At 45.4% G+C, this 17636-nt stretch overlaps 1 protein-coding gene across 3 annotated transcripts in view; it reads right to left on the bottom strand.

Annotated features, from left to right (window-relative positions):
• The window catches only part of RORA (RAR related orphan receptor A), an 816521-nt gene extending 802430 nt beyond the window's left edge, over window positions 1-14091 (bottom strand). The window contains exons 1-4 of one of the 3 annotated variants that reach the window (XM_055537759.1): window positions 13988-14091; window positions 12976-13575; window positions 12791-12841; window positions 12170-12410 (exon numbers count right to left, since the gene is read on the bottom strand). In XM_055537759.1, coding sequence (XP_055393734.1) covers window positions 12170-12335 — 166 coding nt within the window. In that variant the 5' untranslated portion in view covers window positions 12336-12410; window positions 12791-12841; window positions 12976-13575; window positions 13988-14091. The remainder of the gene's footprint in view (window positions 1-12169; window positions 12411-12790; window positions 12842-12975; window positions 13576-13987) is intronic. The other 2 variants (XM_055537758.1, XM_055537763.1) reach the window with 2 other exon arrangements.
• Window positions 14092-17636: the final 3545 nt, after the last annotated feature.

The following is a 17636-nucleotide window of genomic DNA, read 5'->3' as shown; positions in this document are numbered from 1 at the left end:
ATTGCCAACATCCGCTGGATCATGGAAAAAGCAAGAGAGTTCCAGAAAAACATCTATTTCTGCTTTATTGACTATGCCAAAGCCTTTGACTGTGTGGATCACAATAAACTGTGGAAAATTCTTCAAGAGATGGGAATACCAGACCACCTGATCTGCCTCTTGAGAAATGTGCATGCAGGTCAGGAAGCAACAACTAGAACTGGACATGGAACAACAGACTGGTTCCAAATAGGAAAAGGAGTTCGTCAAGGCTGTATATTGTCACCCTGTTTATTTAACTTATATGCAGAGTACATCATGAGAAACGCTGGACTGGAAGAAACACAAACTGGAATCAAGATTGCCGGGAGAAATATCAATAACCTCAGATATGCAGATGACACCACCCTTATGGCAGAAAGTGAAGAGGAACTCAAAAGCCTCTTGATGAAAGTGAAAGTGGAGTGAAAAAGTTGGCTTAAAGCTCAACATTCAGAAAACGAAGATCATGGCATCTGGTCCCACCACTTCATGGGAAATAGATGGGGAAACAGTGGAAACAGTGTCAGACTTTATTTTTCTGGGCTCCAAAATCACTACAGATGGTGACTGCAGCCATGAAATTTAAAAGACGCTTACTCCTTGGAAGGAAAGTTATGACCAACCTAGATAGCATATTCAAAAGCAGAGACATTACTTTGTCAACAAAAGTTCGTCTAGTCAAGGCTATGGTTTTTCCTGTGGTCATGTATGGATGTGAGAGTTGGACTGTGAAGGAGGCTGAGCGCCGAAGGATTGATGCTTTTGAACTGTGGTGTTGGAGAAGACTCTTGAGAGTCCCTTGGACTGCAAGGAGATCCAACCAGTCCATTCTGAAGGAGATCAGCCCTGGGATTTCTTTGGAAGGAATGATGCTAAAGCTGAAACTCCAGTACTTCGGCCACCTCATGCGAAAAGTTGACTCATTGGAAAAGACTCTGATGCTGGGAGGGATTGGGGGCAGGAGGAGAAGGGGACGACAGAGGATGAGATGCCTGGATGGCATCACTGACTCAATGGATGTGAGTGTCAGTGAACTCCGGGCACTGGTGATGGACAGGGAGGCCTGGCGTGCTGTGATTCATGGGGTCGCAAAGAGTCGGACACGACTGAGCAACTGATCTGATCTGATCTCCAGTGGATCTTCCCAACCCAGGGATCAAACCTGGCTCTCCTGCAATGCTGACAGATTCTTTAGCCCCAGCCCATACTAGGAATGCTGCTGCTACTGCTGCTAAGTCACTTCAGTCGTGTCCGACTCTGTGTGATCCCAGAGACGACAGCCCACCAGGCTCCCCTGTCCCTGGGATTCTCCAGGCAAGAACACTGGAGTGGGTTTCCAGGAATAGAGAGAGGTAAAAGAGGCTGAGGTCAAGACAGATGTGGAAGAGAAACCTTAGAAGCCTTTGGTTAAAGGCAACCCAGACAAAGGGCTACACCAAGATGTCAGGAGGCGAACTTAAGATCAAGCCATGCAGGGATTCTGAGTTCCCTTGTCTATTGCTTTCTCCCCAGAGCTTACTTAGCACAGTGCCTGGCACAGAGAAGGTGCTCAGTAAACTTTTGTTGATTGAAAGAATACCACCCTCGTGCCTGTACACAGTGATGACAAACTGGAAGCAAAGGGATTCCAGAATCTATATGCTGAACCAGACTAGACAGATGCGTGTCTAAATGAAACAGGATATTAATGAGAATGTTCTAAAAGGGCATAAAGATGCTGAATGATTAAAAATAACAATATTTAACTTATTTTCCCTCCCTCAACTCTTCCTTAAAATTATACTAAAGTAACACTTGGAGTCCCACATCAGTGACTATGGAAAAACCTCCCTCCCTCCTTCCTTCCCTCCCTTCTTTCCTCCCAGTCAGGCCATGGCCCACAGAAAGGCTGCTTCAGCCTCATGCCAAGGACATGGGATTTCAACTTCATGGAGCCACCCATATAGATGGTGAAACCAATCTGGTGGCTAAAGACTTGTATTTTGTCTTTAAATAATAGAGGAAAAATAACAGAGCATTGCAGGTAATGGATAATTTATATGCAAAGTTTATTGATGTGTGTGATATATCTGTGTACTTGCTTTCAATATATTGTGTTTTTCTCATAATAAACACATGAAGGACACTGCACTAGAGGGACAAGAAATTCCAATATGAGGACACTTGTTTTCATATCCAAGCTGAATGACCTTTGTTTTCCTGGCTAAATACAACCATCAAAGGTGCTGCGCTTTGGGCCAGAAAACTTGCTTCATTCTGAAACATCATGAAATTCTCTGCAACATACTAAAAGTTCAGAATCAGTTCCCTCAAAGTAGCATCAGTTTCAGAACACACAATCTTTTTGAAAAAAAATTAGATTTATTTTTTTTCCAGTTACAAAAATAATACACACATTAATGCAAGAAACTCAGAAAATAGAGAAGGGCAGAGAAAAAGAGAAACTCATAGATAACCCCACTATCCAGAGATGACCACTTTATCATTTCATCATTTATGTACATTTGGGCCCATGCTAACACACACACACACACACAGTTTTTATAAAAATGATCCCATTCCATGCACACTACTATGAAAGCTGTGACTTTTCACCAAGCACAAGATTCCAAGCATCTTCCCCTACAACATGAGTTTTACTGACTACATAGTATCCCATTTGCAGACTTGCTCGGGAGCATCCCCATAAAGGGCCCAAACCCTCTGCCTTGAGGAACAATGACAGCTGCTGAGAGACGCCCTCCCCCACTGCACAGCTAGGGCTGGCTGCCTCCAGCTCCAGACAGCTTAAAGGCTCCAAGAACAGAACGCCCTACTCTATGTCCCTTATTTTACTTTCTATTAAATCAGAGCAGGAGATGCAAACACAATTTTCACTATGCCCCCGAATGGCTTTACTGGCAGAGCCACAAGCTCATTAGCTAATTTTTAAACAATAATAAAAATGCCCGATGGGATTAAAAAATAATAATACTGAGAATGTTCTGCTCTTGATGCGCAGCCAAGACAAAGTGTGCTGACCTTCAAGGGCATCTCCACCTAAGGCTTGGTTAACGCATACCTATTGTAATAGCCTTGGAGGGGGGCATCTCCTGGTGGAAAGGAACTTACTGGAACTTCTGAGCATCTTGACACAGCATACAAGTGGAAGGAACATAGTTAGGGAGGAAGAAGATCTGTGTTCTAGTCACAGCCTTGTTACCTACTAGGAATGGGGCCTCAGGCATATTCTGACCTCTGTGAAAGCCAGTTTAAAAGGGGAGAGAGGGTAGATGAGATGATTCATAAGACCCCTGCTGGCTCTAACAGGTTTTAGTCTAATAAAACATGACCAATGGCAGTCTCATGAGTGAGCCCTACATATATGTGAACATGTACCCTCACGCTCAAGATTAGAAATCAAGCTTTAGAATTTTCTAGAGTCCTCTCAGGGGAACCCCATTTGTTATACTGAATCTCCTGGGAGTCTTGAGAAAGTTTAGCAGCTCACCAATCTTGAGGCACTTTCTGTGCTTATTCAAAGAAACGTGCTTTCTGTGCTTATCCAAAGAAACGTGCTTATCCAAAGTGGGTCATGAGTGCCAGAAACGGTAAAATACAATTCCAGCAATTTCACCCTTGTCAGCATCAGTCAACCAATATGATCACTGAAAGAAGCATCGTCTTTGATGATCAAAGTATTTCATTTGCCGTGCTTTCCCCCTGCTTCATTACCTGCACAATTGAGAGTTATGGGCAGTTCACCCTTCCAGGTGCCCTGTCCTTTCAGATATATTATCCTTGTCATGCAAACTTTCCTGGGAGTACATGCTGTATTGTCACTGTGGCCTTCTTACCATCATTCACTGGCTTTATGATTGTACAGTGAAAATGAAAAGCAATGCAGTTTATTGAAAAGTTTTTAAACTTGTGAAATATACCCTTGTTTCTTCTCTGATTTGACTCTCAGAAATCCATTAACTTTTAAGCAGTCACTCCTCCCCATGATTGGCATCGATCATAAGGGATGATACAGGTCTCTTTGCTCCTGGAATGGCGGCATCCCATCAGGGTGTCTCTTCTCCGTCTCTGTCCATTTCTTCAGGTTTCTTTAAAACTAATTAGAAGAGTCAATAAACATGCCCGCCAATTCCCTTAACACACTCGGAAGCACATCGGCCTGCCCTTCAGACCTGTTCTTGTTCTGTTGCTTCAAGTATTCCCTTACCTGCCTTTGTCAATTGGCATTCTCGACAAGTTCATCATAACTTCTCAAAGTGTCAACTTTTCCTCTGTTCATCGTCCTTGTTAAAGATAATTTAAAATTAGAAAGGCACGTTCCCAGCCATTACAGAGTCAATGCTAATTTCATTCTCTTTTGCACGTAAGTCTCCTTCCCTCTAGAGATTCCCTTCCTTGGTTCGCAGCCCCCACTCCCCAGCCCCCAAAAGGCAGCATCCTTAATCTCTGTATGCACGACCCCCTTCCCCTGTTCCACCACTCTTATCTTCCCTCCTCCCAAATACTTCACCCAGTGAAACACACTTTAGTATGTGGTTCTTCCTTCACTCCACTTCTGAGAGAAATGTCTGTGTCTGGAGATTGTAAAGTCACCTTCAGGAAAGAGGCATACAGTCGGCTGTCAATTAATCAGGATAAGACAGAAAAAATTACAATGTGTGCAGTTCTGCTTCTCGGTACATGCATTGATGCTTTGGGGATCAAGAGGATTTCTCGCGCACAACCTAAAATTCGCAGCGATACCTTTTTGTTGGGCTATAATGAATTCTCTACCTAGCAGCAATTCTCTACCTAGTTGTTAATAGTCTGGATTATTTAAAACAGTGATTACCATACTTTATTATAAATTCAAGTGTTGGTCCCTCCTGTTTCTCCCCCATTCCATTTCCCCTCTATTCTTTGCAACCTGCCTGATTCTCCTCAGTAGCACTCTTCGCTTATAAGTCAAATGACTCTATATGTATTAATTTTTAGTCCCACATTGAGTTTGACATACAGATTTTAAGCCAGTTTATTCTCCCCCATTAGGCACAGAACCAAACATCACCATTCTTGTCACGTACATAAGTCCATCAAGTTTCAGGGTGTCATTTATACACCCTTTTATTGCTTCTTACTTCTTTCACACACGCCTACCACTTACGTACAGCAACTTCACAACATTCATATTTCATAAACTTCATCAGTATTCAGCCAAATCCTCCCCCGAAGTAAGCTAGGTATTTTTAACAGCGCGCTGCCTCTTTCACAGGCGTGAGAATCCTGCACTGGGCGGTACCCTTCCTGGTGCCCAGGAAGAACCTCATCTATCACGGTCTGTTCACAGATGCAGGCACTTCCTAACTGTTTTAAAAAAATTCACGATCACTGATGATCAAAACTCCAATGCCCAATCAGGCTGTTAGAGATGACTGGAGGCTGGTCATTATAAAACCTCTACACCTTGATTATTCCTCTGAGCTCCAGGGAAAGCAGCATGGGTGTAGCAACTGCCTGGGAGGGCCTGGAGGCCTCCAGCACTCCTCAGACTGTGTGAAACCTGTCCTCGCCATTGTTGTGGGCCCTACAGACAGTGCCTCGGAGGCCGCTTTCTGTGGACAAGACAACCACCAGGAGACTGCAGGGCCACACCACTGCCAATGTGCCACAGCACAGAATGTGATGAGACGGTTTGTAATAATGATGTGTCAGTGGAGGCTAGAAACGTATGTTAGGAAAAAAATATGTTCTTCCACCAACACAAGGGAATTGCTACCTATAATTCCTTTTAACATTAGCACGCACATAAGAGCCAGACCTGGAACAGAGCCTGCCTAACCCACGGGCTATGGTACATTTATACTTCATTATGCCTCACTCCACTTTTCTACCCATTTCTTGAGACAACCTCCTTGGTGTCTTTACTCCAAAGGCAAAGTAATAACAACAACAAGGCCGTCACAAAAGAACCCCAAGACTCCCAAGCTGATTTTTCAACAGTAGAATATCAAAGATATCACAAGATAACTACAGACAACCATTAAGTCAGCTGGGAGGGCCCTGAGAAAGGCAGCCCTTGATGATGCAGTACCACACTGGTCCAGTGAACAAAGGCCTAAGCTTGGATAGAGAGCTTCCTCTGGGGAAATCTATATGCTCTTTATTGACATTCTTAAAAGTCTTCCTTCTAACTCTAGAACTTCCTAACTTTCAGGGTTGATGAAACCCTTTCAATACATATAAGGAAGAAGCAAAATTAGTTGATATTTCTGTGTACCATTACACAGGGAAAAAACTGCATAATGTTATGGAAATACAGCACATAACTTATTTGTAAATACAATAGCTTTGCTAAATTTTTGAGAATGAGTTTACATTTTCTAGAGAAAGAATTAGCGTCTAGACTTGGATTGAAATTTTAAAGTAAAAACCTTAACTAACCAGAATCAACTAACTGACATGAATTTCTATTCTGCCACTTGCAACTCAGAGAACAAGGGAGGCAAATGACAAAACAGACAGATATTGAGAATTTAACCAAAAAAAAAAAAACAAACAAAAAAAAAACCACCAACCATTTCCAAGCTACAATCAGGACAGATTTAGCCCAATCTCTAACACCGTCTCCATTTACAGTTCTACAATGTACAATCAGAACTCATCCTCAGAACAGTGACCCTGTGGTACCCTAAGGATCCCCAAATCTCTAAGAAAGATTCAATTACATCCCCAGTGTTCTTCCCAGGGCAGGAAAGGGGACCAGCACACTTTCAAACACATTTGATAAGGAAAAGGCAAAAAGTGCTTCTGCTCACTGTGCCAGAAAAACAAATTCATCAGTGATGCTTTGGTACTCTTATAGAAAAATCATGGTTTATTGTATCTTAATCAATGCTTGAACACTCATTATCTGGAGAGTTCTGGGCAAGCATTAATTCACAAGGATTCAATTGTATTTTTCTTAACATACAGCTTAATAAGATGGGTGAACATTTTAACAGCTCATTTCAAACCAACACTTGCCCTTCTGAATGAGATACCAAGGGAAAAATAAAACAAATCTTCATTTTAAAAAAACATTTTATTTTAAATGATGGAAGGGAGAACATCTTGGGGAGACAGAGAGAAGCAGAGAGGAGGTTGTTCTTAAATTCTCAGCAAGGAAGACAGTCGTCATTTTCAGAAAGGTACTGTACATTCTAGGTTGGTGTTCGCTCTGGCACCTGAAAGCCTTTCAAAGCAGACTGTTCTTGCTCTACAGGAACCTATCTCTAATCTGGGATGAATGGGTCAGGGGTCCCCTCCAGGAGGAAGGATGCTGTCTACCTCAGAGTCTCTGCACACTGGCTTGTACAAGACAAAGAGGACATGACATTTGAGAACAGTGACATTTTCTATAAAAATTTTTGCACGTGGGGCAATCACATTACAACTCTCTCCCCAGATACCTGAAATGTAGTTAAGTATTTTGCTTCCACAGACAGAAATACATAGATGAGCTTAGAAGGAGACTGGAAAAATAGTGGGGGTTGGGGAGAGCACCTTCAGAAAAAGTGGTACATGCTATAATGGACCACACTCCATCAACAGGGTTCTAAGCAACACCCAACATCCGACATCACACCAGAACTTCCTCAAGGTAAAAATGGGAGAATCAGGAGAAAACTGTGCATCTTAACTCAGAAGTGACAGACAGTATGGCTCATGGAGAACACCTGGGCTTGCCTGATTCACAGTCCAAAGGCTAGCTCTGGATAGGAGTCAGTTTGCTTTCAAAAATGATTCAGCTGTCACCAAAGACCTTCTGAATATCTGCATCCGGAGGCACTATCTATTGCAATTAACAATCCTATACCTCCCTACATCCCTCTTAGGAGTCTGGTGTAGAAACAGCAGTATGCACTGTAACCCCCAGCTCTACTGACTTGAAAACACAAGCATCATGTCTCTTGGTGAGGGGGGTCCATCCCTGCAACCTCCATATTTCAGTTTCAGAAACAGAGATGTTTTCTAAAGCCAAGGGCTCCTCTTAACACCAGAAGATTTTGGAAAATTCCAGCAGGTGACTAATATTTTTAAAAAAATGTCTGCTGTAAATGTTTTTAGCCACTCAGGATTTGACTTCTGGATTAATAATTCAATTCTTTTTAAGAAAGAAGGGGGAAGCAACAGAAAAGGTTTTCATAATCATCCTCAAATGCATTTTCTAAAATTATTCTATTACATTTTTAAAGGGTATAATTATAAATGTTTTTATGAGCAATTTACTGGAAAATGAAAGTCCCTTAGTTTAAAAAATAATTATTCCATCCCCCTGGCACAGAATTTTATCCCAGCCAGTAGCTCTTTCAAACTACAGGGCATCATTTGTTCACTGGGGAGAGCCAGGTCCACGTAAGAAAAGCTCATCTGAGAATCAATCTCTAGAAAACGCTCGAAATTGCCAGGCAAGAGCACCGACCAGAAAGTGAATCAGCCAAGACTGAAGTGGTGAATTGTGGAGAAGTACTTTGAGAGGCAAAGATTCCTGTGGGTCTAGAAGTCCTCAGGGCTACAACTAAACTTGTTAACTGATTTTAAGTCAATCTAAGCTCAGCTTCCAGGGGGTTCGATCTCAACCCAACTGAGCTTTTCGGTGCTAATCCCATCTTTTGGCTTTGATTTTCCCCTTAGGTCAGCCTGCCCTATCAGCCATCCACCTGCAGCACCGGTGTTCCAGACCAACGGTGTGGCACACAGCCCCCTGACGATAACTTTAGGGAGGTAGAATGTGTAAGTTTCTGGCATGCATATACTAATGAGATTCTGGAAGAGGGTTTTTAACAACAGTTATGTCACAATGCTCAGGGCTCCCTGAAGCCCCTGAAAGCCTTGTTAAATTAAAGATTCGCTGTGGTTCTTCCGCTTCATTTTTACTTCCCATGTTGTCTCCTGCCTTTCTTCCCTTTCACTGGGCTGAGAAGATGGGCTGAACAACAATAGCCATCATTAAAAACACCCTGAAAACAAAACAGTTCTGCTGAAAATGCTAACATACCCTGCCCCGTTGTAAAAAGAAAGGGAGGCCGTCTTTCAGATTATAAAGTCACATATTTGATTTTGGAAGTGCAGGCACTAACGGTGCATGGTCCATTCACCCGTGGATTCCCAGGAGTTTGGAATCCAGCAATAGCTTCAAGTCTACCTAGGTAATGTCTCATGAGGTCACCTCAATGTCATGAGAATCCTGACCACAATCTCTGCAGACTGCAAACACTGGCTGCCTGGAAGCTAACCCTGCTACCTCCCAGGAAAGCATCCCCCAGATCAGAAAGCGGCTCTCTTCACCCAAGGCCAAGGTCTCCACTCAACCCTCCTTGAGGTTGAAAATGCTGATTTTAAGGTGACGGTGTTTGCTTTTCCTTTTGCGTTGTGTGCCTGTATGCTTTAAGTATTAAAAAGGCGTAATCACCTAGTGTGTAGGTTAATTTCTTTCCGATATTGTAATTTATGCAACATTAATACTGGATGCCAGCTCCAATTTTCTTGCTGCTTACACTCTGGGAGCCGACTTGCATATTCTGCCAATTCCATTACATCATCTGAAAACCCAAACATTTCCCATTTTCAAATCACTCTCATCTACTGAGCATACTTACACATTCCCTCTTTTTCTCCCTAGCTCACATGCACAAAGATTGGTACCCCCGAGGAGCAGACAGTACATCTGAGGTTAAAGTCTGCAAATGCACATAATTTCTGGAAGCTATTACTACTGCTGTGTTAGCTAAAGGATGCCTCCATCTCTGACCTTCCTTTTCCATTCAGACTGTTATATAACCGAGTGCCTGCGTGCAGGATGTGAGTTGAGTGTTTGGGCCTTACCTCCTCTCCCTCCCCCCATTAACTCTCCGGAGGGATGGACAAGAGGTGGGTTCAAAGAAGAGGGACTGGGGGGTGGCCCACTAGGGGGCAAGGGGATGTGGGTCAGCAGGTCAGTTGCACAAGATGCATCCTATCTGCACTTTGTCCCTCTTCCCTTGTTGCTGAGCCGCCAGGGCTGGTGGTACCGAGAAAGCCCCATCGGTTATATAATTTGCAAGAACAGCAAGTTACGGATTTGCTAGTCGGTTCTGCAGCCTGCCACCCTGATCTCTTGCAAGAACACCTTCTGGCAAGAATGACACCTGAAGATGCTAATAACACACGGGAGGGGGATGGCTAAGACAGAGGGGGTGGCAGCACAAACCATAAATTAGTGCGGCTTCCTACATACTATGGTCCCTTCTTCCAAAAAAAAAAAAAAGCCTCAGAAACACATGAAGGGGATTTTCTCCAGTGTTTCTGATTAACCCTGTTACATAACCCGCTCGCATTCCAAATCCACCGTCTCAGGTCTAAATATACTCTTCGCAGCCAAAAGCTCTCTACACACAAACTCACCCGGCTAGCGGCAGGTCCCGGCCCCCGGCCCCATCCCCCTTCCTATACTCCCGACCCTCGCTGCCCCCTCCCTCTCCCTTAAACAGCGGTTTGATGTGTTCGCTCTTCCGAAATCGCCTTTAATTAAATGTTTTTCGCATGTGTCATCCTGATGGCTTTTACTGTACTCGAATTCCGTGAATGGGAAAGCGCCTGGACAGGGGGTGTGGCTAAGGTGGGGTTGGGGGGGGGGGAATACTGTAAAACAGCCAGCACATGATCAGCCATATTCCTACCTCCAACTCTAACATTGAGAGGAAAGGAGGGGCTCTGGGGCCCCCACTTGCCTCTTCCAGCTCTCCCCATCTCTGCCTGAAGCTGAGTGGCAAGAGGAGGGGGTCCGCTGGGCCAGTGCCCAAGCCGGGGCTGGAGATCTCTGTCCCCCAGCCCTGGGCGGCTCGTGCGAGCTGGCTTCCTCCGGAGTGACAGGCGTGATTTATACATTATTTACAACAGTAATTAAAGCCGTAGCTTCCTCCTGTTCTTTATAAACTCTGGGCGTTTTCAAATAACCGCCCCCCCCAAGAAAAACCCCACACCAGGTTCCCATACCTTTAAAAAAGAGGAAAGAGGGTAAGCTTTTCCCAACACTCCACTTTAATTAGAAAAAAAGCAAGGAGGGGTCATGGAGCCGCCCCCCCCCCCCCAAACAGACACACGCACACAGATCCTACAAATGAAGTGTGTAAAACATTGCCCGGGGTGGGGGGCATCGATCGCACTATCCAACAAGCATTCAACTCGCACTGACCATTCCCAGGTTCTTGCAGAAACGCTTGGCGAGGGAAGGATTTCCCAGGGCTGAAATAAGTTTGGGTGCCTTGCGATCTTTCTTTTTCTGCTTGTTTGCTTTTGCAGACGCTCACTCCGAATGCGCGTGGAGCGCCCCACAGGACCGCCGCCGCCGCCCCGGGCGCGCTGACGCGCACACGCCCCCCGCCAGCCTGGGCGCTGGGCTGCGAACCCCGGGTCTGCAAACTTGCGCACCTCCCCTCGCGGCGCCCGCCAGACAACTTGGCGAGCACCTCACGCGCCAGCACCCCGCTTCCCCCAGCCCTATTTCCAAATCCCAAATCCACGACTGTGCTCCAGGGAAGGTACCCACGTCGCTCCCCCGCCCCAAGTCCAGAAGCGCTCCCTTTCCACCCCGGGGGAGGGGGGGCTGCCCTTATCTCTCACTTCTAACACCCCTTTCACCTCTGCGGGGGGTCGAAAACCCACCATGTCTCAGGCTGCCCGGGCCGAAACTGTCAAGAGGAGAAAAGGTAAAAGGGGAGGAGGATGGCCATCAAAAGGATTTTCCCCCCCCTTCTTAAAAGGACACTGCCGCTTTAAAAGTTTCTTTCCCGGGCCCCCACTCTCCGGTCCTCCGTATTTTGGGGGAGAGTATTTAATTTGAGCAACGCGGCTTTCTTCCTCTCTTTGCAGAAAAAAATCAAAGCCAGGGGGGTGAGCCCGCCGGCTGTCAACCCTCCTGCCGCCTCCCCCGCCCCCCTCTCCTCCCGCAACCCGAGAACGGGCTGCAAAAGTTTGCAACATTTCTGGGGGGCGGAGGGGGGAGGGGAAGGGGGTGCTCCGAGCTCCGGGCGCCGCGGCCAGCTAGCGCGCGGCCCCCGACCCCGCGCCCCGGGCGCCCGCTCCCGGCCGCCCCCCGCTCCGCGCCGGGGCTCCCGCCGCCCCCTCCTCAGCCCCTCTCACAGCCTCCTACCTCTGCTGGTGCTGGAATAGCTCTGTCTGCGCACCGGGGCGGGCGGCTCGCTCTTGCGGGCGGATTCCTGGTTCAGCGGGGTCTCCCTGGAGCCGGCGGCCGCGTCCGAGCCGCTGCTGCCCGGCTCGCTGGCGGCGGGGTCGGGGGCTGCCGGAGCTGACTCCATGTTTTTTCCCAATGTAGAGATCGCTGGAGATGGCGAGCTCCGAGACTCCCTCTATCTTCTGTTTTCAGAGCAACTCTATGGTACCAAAAAAAAAAAAAAAAAAAAAAAGGGAGAAGGAGACCGGGGAGAGCAAAAGGGAGAGAGCAGGCGGCGGCGGGCGGGCGAGCGAGAGCGCAAGGGAGCGCGCGGAGTGTGTCTGGGTGGACGTGAGTGTGCGCCCGAGAGGGGATGGGAGGCGGGTCTGGCCACAGGCAGCGCTAGCGAGAGCCTCTCCAGCCGGCCCCCACACCCACATTCCCCACCCTCCAGACCCCAGACCGAGAGCCGCGGACTGGCTGCCAATTTTGGGAGGTGGGGAAAAGAGTGGAGGAGGAAGGGAGAGCCTCCCGTGCCCCAATCCTCCCCTTCCCTCGGCCCAGGGACAGCAATTAAGATTCGTGAGATTGATTCTGTACCTACTTCTGGGGCTCTCTCGGGAGCAGAACTCGTCCCCATCAGCAGCCAGCCTGGGAAGAGACAAATCCGGTTATCCACGTTGGGGACCCGCAGGTAGCTCCCCGCCAGCCCAGCCCAGGACTGAGGAGATACTGAAAAGGACTTCGACCTGCGCTGGGGGAACTGAGGGTGTGGCACTTCTTACTTTGGGATGGGACGCCCAGTGGGTTTCCCGTATCGCTTTGATGTAACTGTGTGAGTTTAGAATTGCCACGGAGAGCCAATTTCTGGTGTGGTTGGAAAAGGTCGCTTTCAGCTCCTTCGCAGTTTTCTCGGAGAAGGGTCCAGAAACCACTTGGCAGGGCAATTTCTACTGGAGAAAACTTTGGCCTGTTTGGTCGATGACTATCTAAGCTGGATGAAATATGCCACACTGCATCTAGTTCATGCGTAGCTGCTAATTGTCAATTCCCATGGTACTACTGCTATTAAATGTACAGTCTCATCCATAAAAGATATACTAGAGAGGCGTTAATAACATCTGGATGATAAAATTCAGATAATTAACAGCTTTTAATAAGTCACATCATTGTAGGCATCATTCTGCACGCCCAGCTTTCACTGAAACTCCCCAGCACATAGTAGGTGCTGAATGAAACCCAAGGGTGGCAAAGGACTACAGCAGTGTTACTTTGATCCCAAACTCCAGTATGAAGGAACAGTGAAAATTGGATGAGTGGAAAATATTCAGGTGGTAGTAGCTTGATTTTCTTGTCTGAATACTCAATCCACCATTTCCTATTGCCTGCGGAGACAATGATGAAATCAGTTTTACATTTTTAACACATACCCCCACCTTTCTTTCAGAAGATTTGCAAATTTTGACAACAAAAAATATTGTTATATACCAGAAGGTGACATAAATATGTGTATTTAGGGGGTGGGGTGGGGAGGGAATCAGGGAACATTTTGCTTTTTGCTAACTTCCTGGTTTGGAAAAAAAGACTTTTCAAAAATAAGAAGAAAAAAACCTAGTTAGATAATAGCCTAAGAGGAACCGCCATATGCCCAACTTCACACATGGTTTGTGTTACCGTTACTGATCTTGGTCTGATTTCAGATACACAATGCTATTTGCCATGGTCTGGGTGTTAATCAGCAAAACCTGTGGTCCACTCTTCGGAGTGATGTAAATGAGATGTGAACAGTTTTGATACCTTAATCCAGTCTCTGCAAGGAACCCTGGCTTTTGGCTGTCTGTTGGCGCCTACAAACAATGCCATGATTGTCTCCTCCCTGCCCCCCAAATCAGATGTGTGGGTTTCCCCATACATCAAAGCACAGATTTCCAGAGCAGCATTCACACCTTTTATAACAGGTTAGTGTTAGCCTGTTAATAAAGTTCTTGATGCACTTGACCCAGCTTGTCACATTTGACTTTTCTAAGTAAATATATCAAATATATATATCAAAGTGCATAGTGTAATGAACAAGTTCCTCTGGGACAGTAAGTATGTCAAAATACATCCATGGCCTCAAATATTTTCAAATATTTGGGAGAAAAAAAAACTTTTCCTATTAAATTTCACCAATGATTCTATTTGGGATGCAAGCAGCTTAAAAAATATCTATGGCTCATTTTAGCTACCAGCAGCAGCTTATTAACATTTTAGGTGAAATTTATTCCCTTGGGCCTTTAATTGGTTCCTTTGCTATTCTCCTTTGACTAAACTGGTATTTGTTTACCCAGGAAAAACTGTCCTGAATATGGCCCTAGTGACCTTAGTTAAAGATAGAGTCCATATTCCCCTCAGCGGTAAATTGCAGCTCCCAAAAGCCGCTTCTCCTGCCTTCCTAAAACAATTACTGCTTCTGCAATTTAAAACAATTGGGAACGCAAGTGCTTTCCTCAAGGGAAAAATAAAAGTGAGTTAGATACATTCCTTGACTGTCAATCATTGTTGCTAAAGTGTAAATCACTTGGATTGGGGAAGCAGTGATTAAGATTATATTTCTTTCCTTCCCTCATGTCCCTTCCCTGATTACTAATTAAGGCTTTACAATTTTCCAAATATTTGGAAAGATGGCAGCCTTCCTTAGACTCTGTTCATTGAGAAAGGGCAGTACTATTTGCTTAAAAATGGTTATTTTACTTTGCACTACTGAGTTGAGACAATGGCTTAGAAAAATCTGTGCTTTGTAGAAGAGAGAAGCCTAAAAACCATTCTTTGCAGACTTCTCGTGCCCTCACCAAACTCACCAGAACTCCCCTACCTCCTTTTTAATCACAGGCTCCCCCTACCATGATGACTCCATGTTTTTCTTATTCCAAGGTCATTTCCGGGAACCTGGAGAGTTGGCTATGACTCCCCTCTCTCACTTCTGCCCTTCACTTTCCACAGCCTAGCAGACTTGCCAGGTGCTTTCAATTCTAACTCTGTGATATCTGCCCTTCCTATCTTTGGCTACCATATCACTCCAGTTCCAGACATTATCGCTCACCTAAACTATATCTTCCAAATAGCTGGCCTTCGTTCTTAGAACTATTCTAATCCATCCCAGAAAGCATTGCCAAGTTCATTATCCTGAACTACAGCTCTCATTTCCCACCATGTCACTCCCCTGCTTACAAGACTTTAATGGCTCCCTATTGCCTATCCAATTAACCACTAACTAGTCAACAAGGTATTCAAGGCTCTACCTCACTTATCCCTGCACCAGGGATGGCAAATTGATCTCATCTCATGAGGCACTCCTGAGGTCAGTTGAAAAGGTGTCGGCCGTGATTGATGAACGCTGTCTCACTTGGGTGGAGGACTAGGAGCAGGATACTGGTGCCAGGAGTCTGCCAAACTGCCTGGCATCCTTACATACTTCCTGCAATCCATGTGGAAGGCCAAGTGCCACTTCCCTCTCCTCCTACTTGTGGTGCAGGATACACGCAGAGACATTTGCTTCTGCCTCTTCCCTGGTGGCTCAGTGGTAAAGAAACTGCCTGCCAATGCAGGAGACACAGGTTCAATCCCTTGGTCTGGAAGATCCCTTGGAAAAGGGAATGGCAACCCACTACGGTATTCTTGCCTGGGAAATTCCATGGAGAGAGGAGCCTGGTGGGTCACAAAGAGTCAGGCATGACTTAGAAAGTAAACAACAGCAACAAAACAACTTCTCCTGAAATGTCCTTTCTGCCTTCTCTGTTAACTGAATCCCTACATTTCTTTAAAGGTCTGTTCTATTGGGTTAGCCAAAATGTCCATTCCAGAGTGGATTGCCATGCCTTTGTCCATGAGGGGACTCTTCTGTACAATTTTTATTTATTCCAAACTATATATTTGAGTCGGAGAAGGCAATGGCACCCCACTCCAGTACTCTTGCCCGGAAAATCCCATGGACAGAGGAGCCTGGTAGGCTGCAGTCCATGGGGTCGCTAAGAGTGGGACATGACTAAGCGACTTCACTTTCACTTTTCACTTTCATGCACTGGAGAAGGAAATGGCAACCCACTCCAGAGTTCTTGCCTGGAGGATCCCAGGGATGGGAGCCTGGTGGGCTGCCGTCTATGGGGTCACGCAGAGTCGGACACGACTGAAGTGACTTAGCAGTAGCATATATTTGAGCTGTCTTAGTATTTTGCACCCCTCTTAAGGCATCTGGTTCACCTTGTGCTGTGGTTGGTTGAACATCTGCCTTACCCTCTCTGGTGGAAGATCCATTCCTAGGAAACAGGGGTTTACCCTTGCACACAGTAGGCACACATTAGACTTAGTGGATTTGAGAAATGGTCTTAATCATAAGGTAGAATGTCCACACAGTGATTCCATTACACAACATGAATGAAAACCTAAGTGTTTCAACTTTCAATCACTTGAAATAAGCCTTTCTTTCTTGGGTAAAAGATTAGTTGACATGTATGGGCTGTTAAAATTTATATATGCAAAAATTTTGTTGACACTTATTTTCTTTGCGTTTCTTAGAGAGAAAGAGAAGGAAAATTATGGAAATATATAGAATTTCCTTGGGCAAGGGGAGCTTTCTACAACATGCCTAAGAAAAAGAAGACAGAAAATTAAAACCAAGTGCCCAGGCAACAAGTTTCCTTTCTTTCAACAAAGCCTCAAGAAACTGAAGCTGGACATGATGCACAAAATAGAAGAAAGTCAAAAGAAAATGTAGCAGCTCTTGGGCATGGGAGGGGCTCCCCCATCCTGCTGCAAGGTTTGTAGATTTATAGTCAGAGCCACCCCAACTAGAAAAGTCCAGATTAAGAAGACCCCTTTGTTCAACCTTTATTTTTTGTACAGTTCTTGCCACCTCTTCTTAATATCTTCTGCTTCTTTTAGGTCCATACTATGTCTGTCCTTTATCGAGCCCATCTTTGCGTGAAATGTTCCCTTGGTATCTCTAATTTTCTTGAAGAGATCTCTAGTCTTTCCCATTCTGTTGTTTTCCTCTATTTCTTTGCATTGATCGCTGAGGAAGGCTTTCTTATCTCTTTTTGCTATTCTTTGGAACTCTGCATTCAGATGCTTACATCTTTCCTTTTCTCCTTTGCTTTTCGCTTCTCTTCTCTTCACAGCTATTTGTAAGGCCTCCCCAGACAGCCATTTTGCTTTTTTGCATTTCTTTTCCATGGGGATGGTCTTGATCCCTGTCTCCTGTACAATGTCACAAATCTCCATCCATAGTTCATCAGGCACTCTATCTATCAGATCTAGTCCCTTAAATCTATTTCTCACTTCCACTGTATAATCATAAGGGATTTGATTTAGGTCATACCTGAATGGTCTAGTGGTTTTCCCTACTTTCTTCAATTTAAGTCTGAATTTGACAATAAGGAGTTCGTGATCTGAGCCACAGTCAGCTCCT

The sequence above is a fragment of the Bubalus kerabau genome, chromosome 10, assembly GCF_029407905.1.
Source record: "Bubalus kerabau isolate K-KA32 ecotype Philippines breed swamp buffalo chromosome 10, PCC_UOA_SB_1v2, whole genome shotgun sequence".
Taxonomy (NCBI): domain Eukaryota; kingdom Metazoa; phylum Chordata; class Mammalia; order Artiodactyla; family Bovidae; genus Bubalus; species Bubalus kerabau.
The sequence above is the reverse complement of the archived record's forward strand: the minus strand, read 5'-3'. Positions and strand labels throughout refer to the sequence as shown.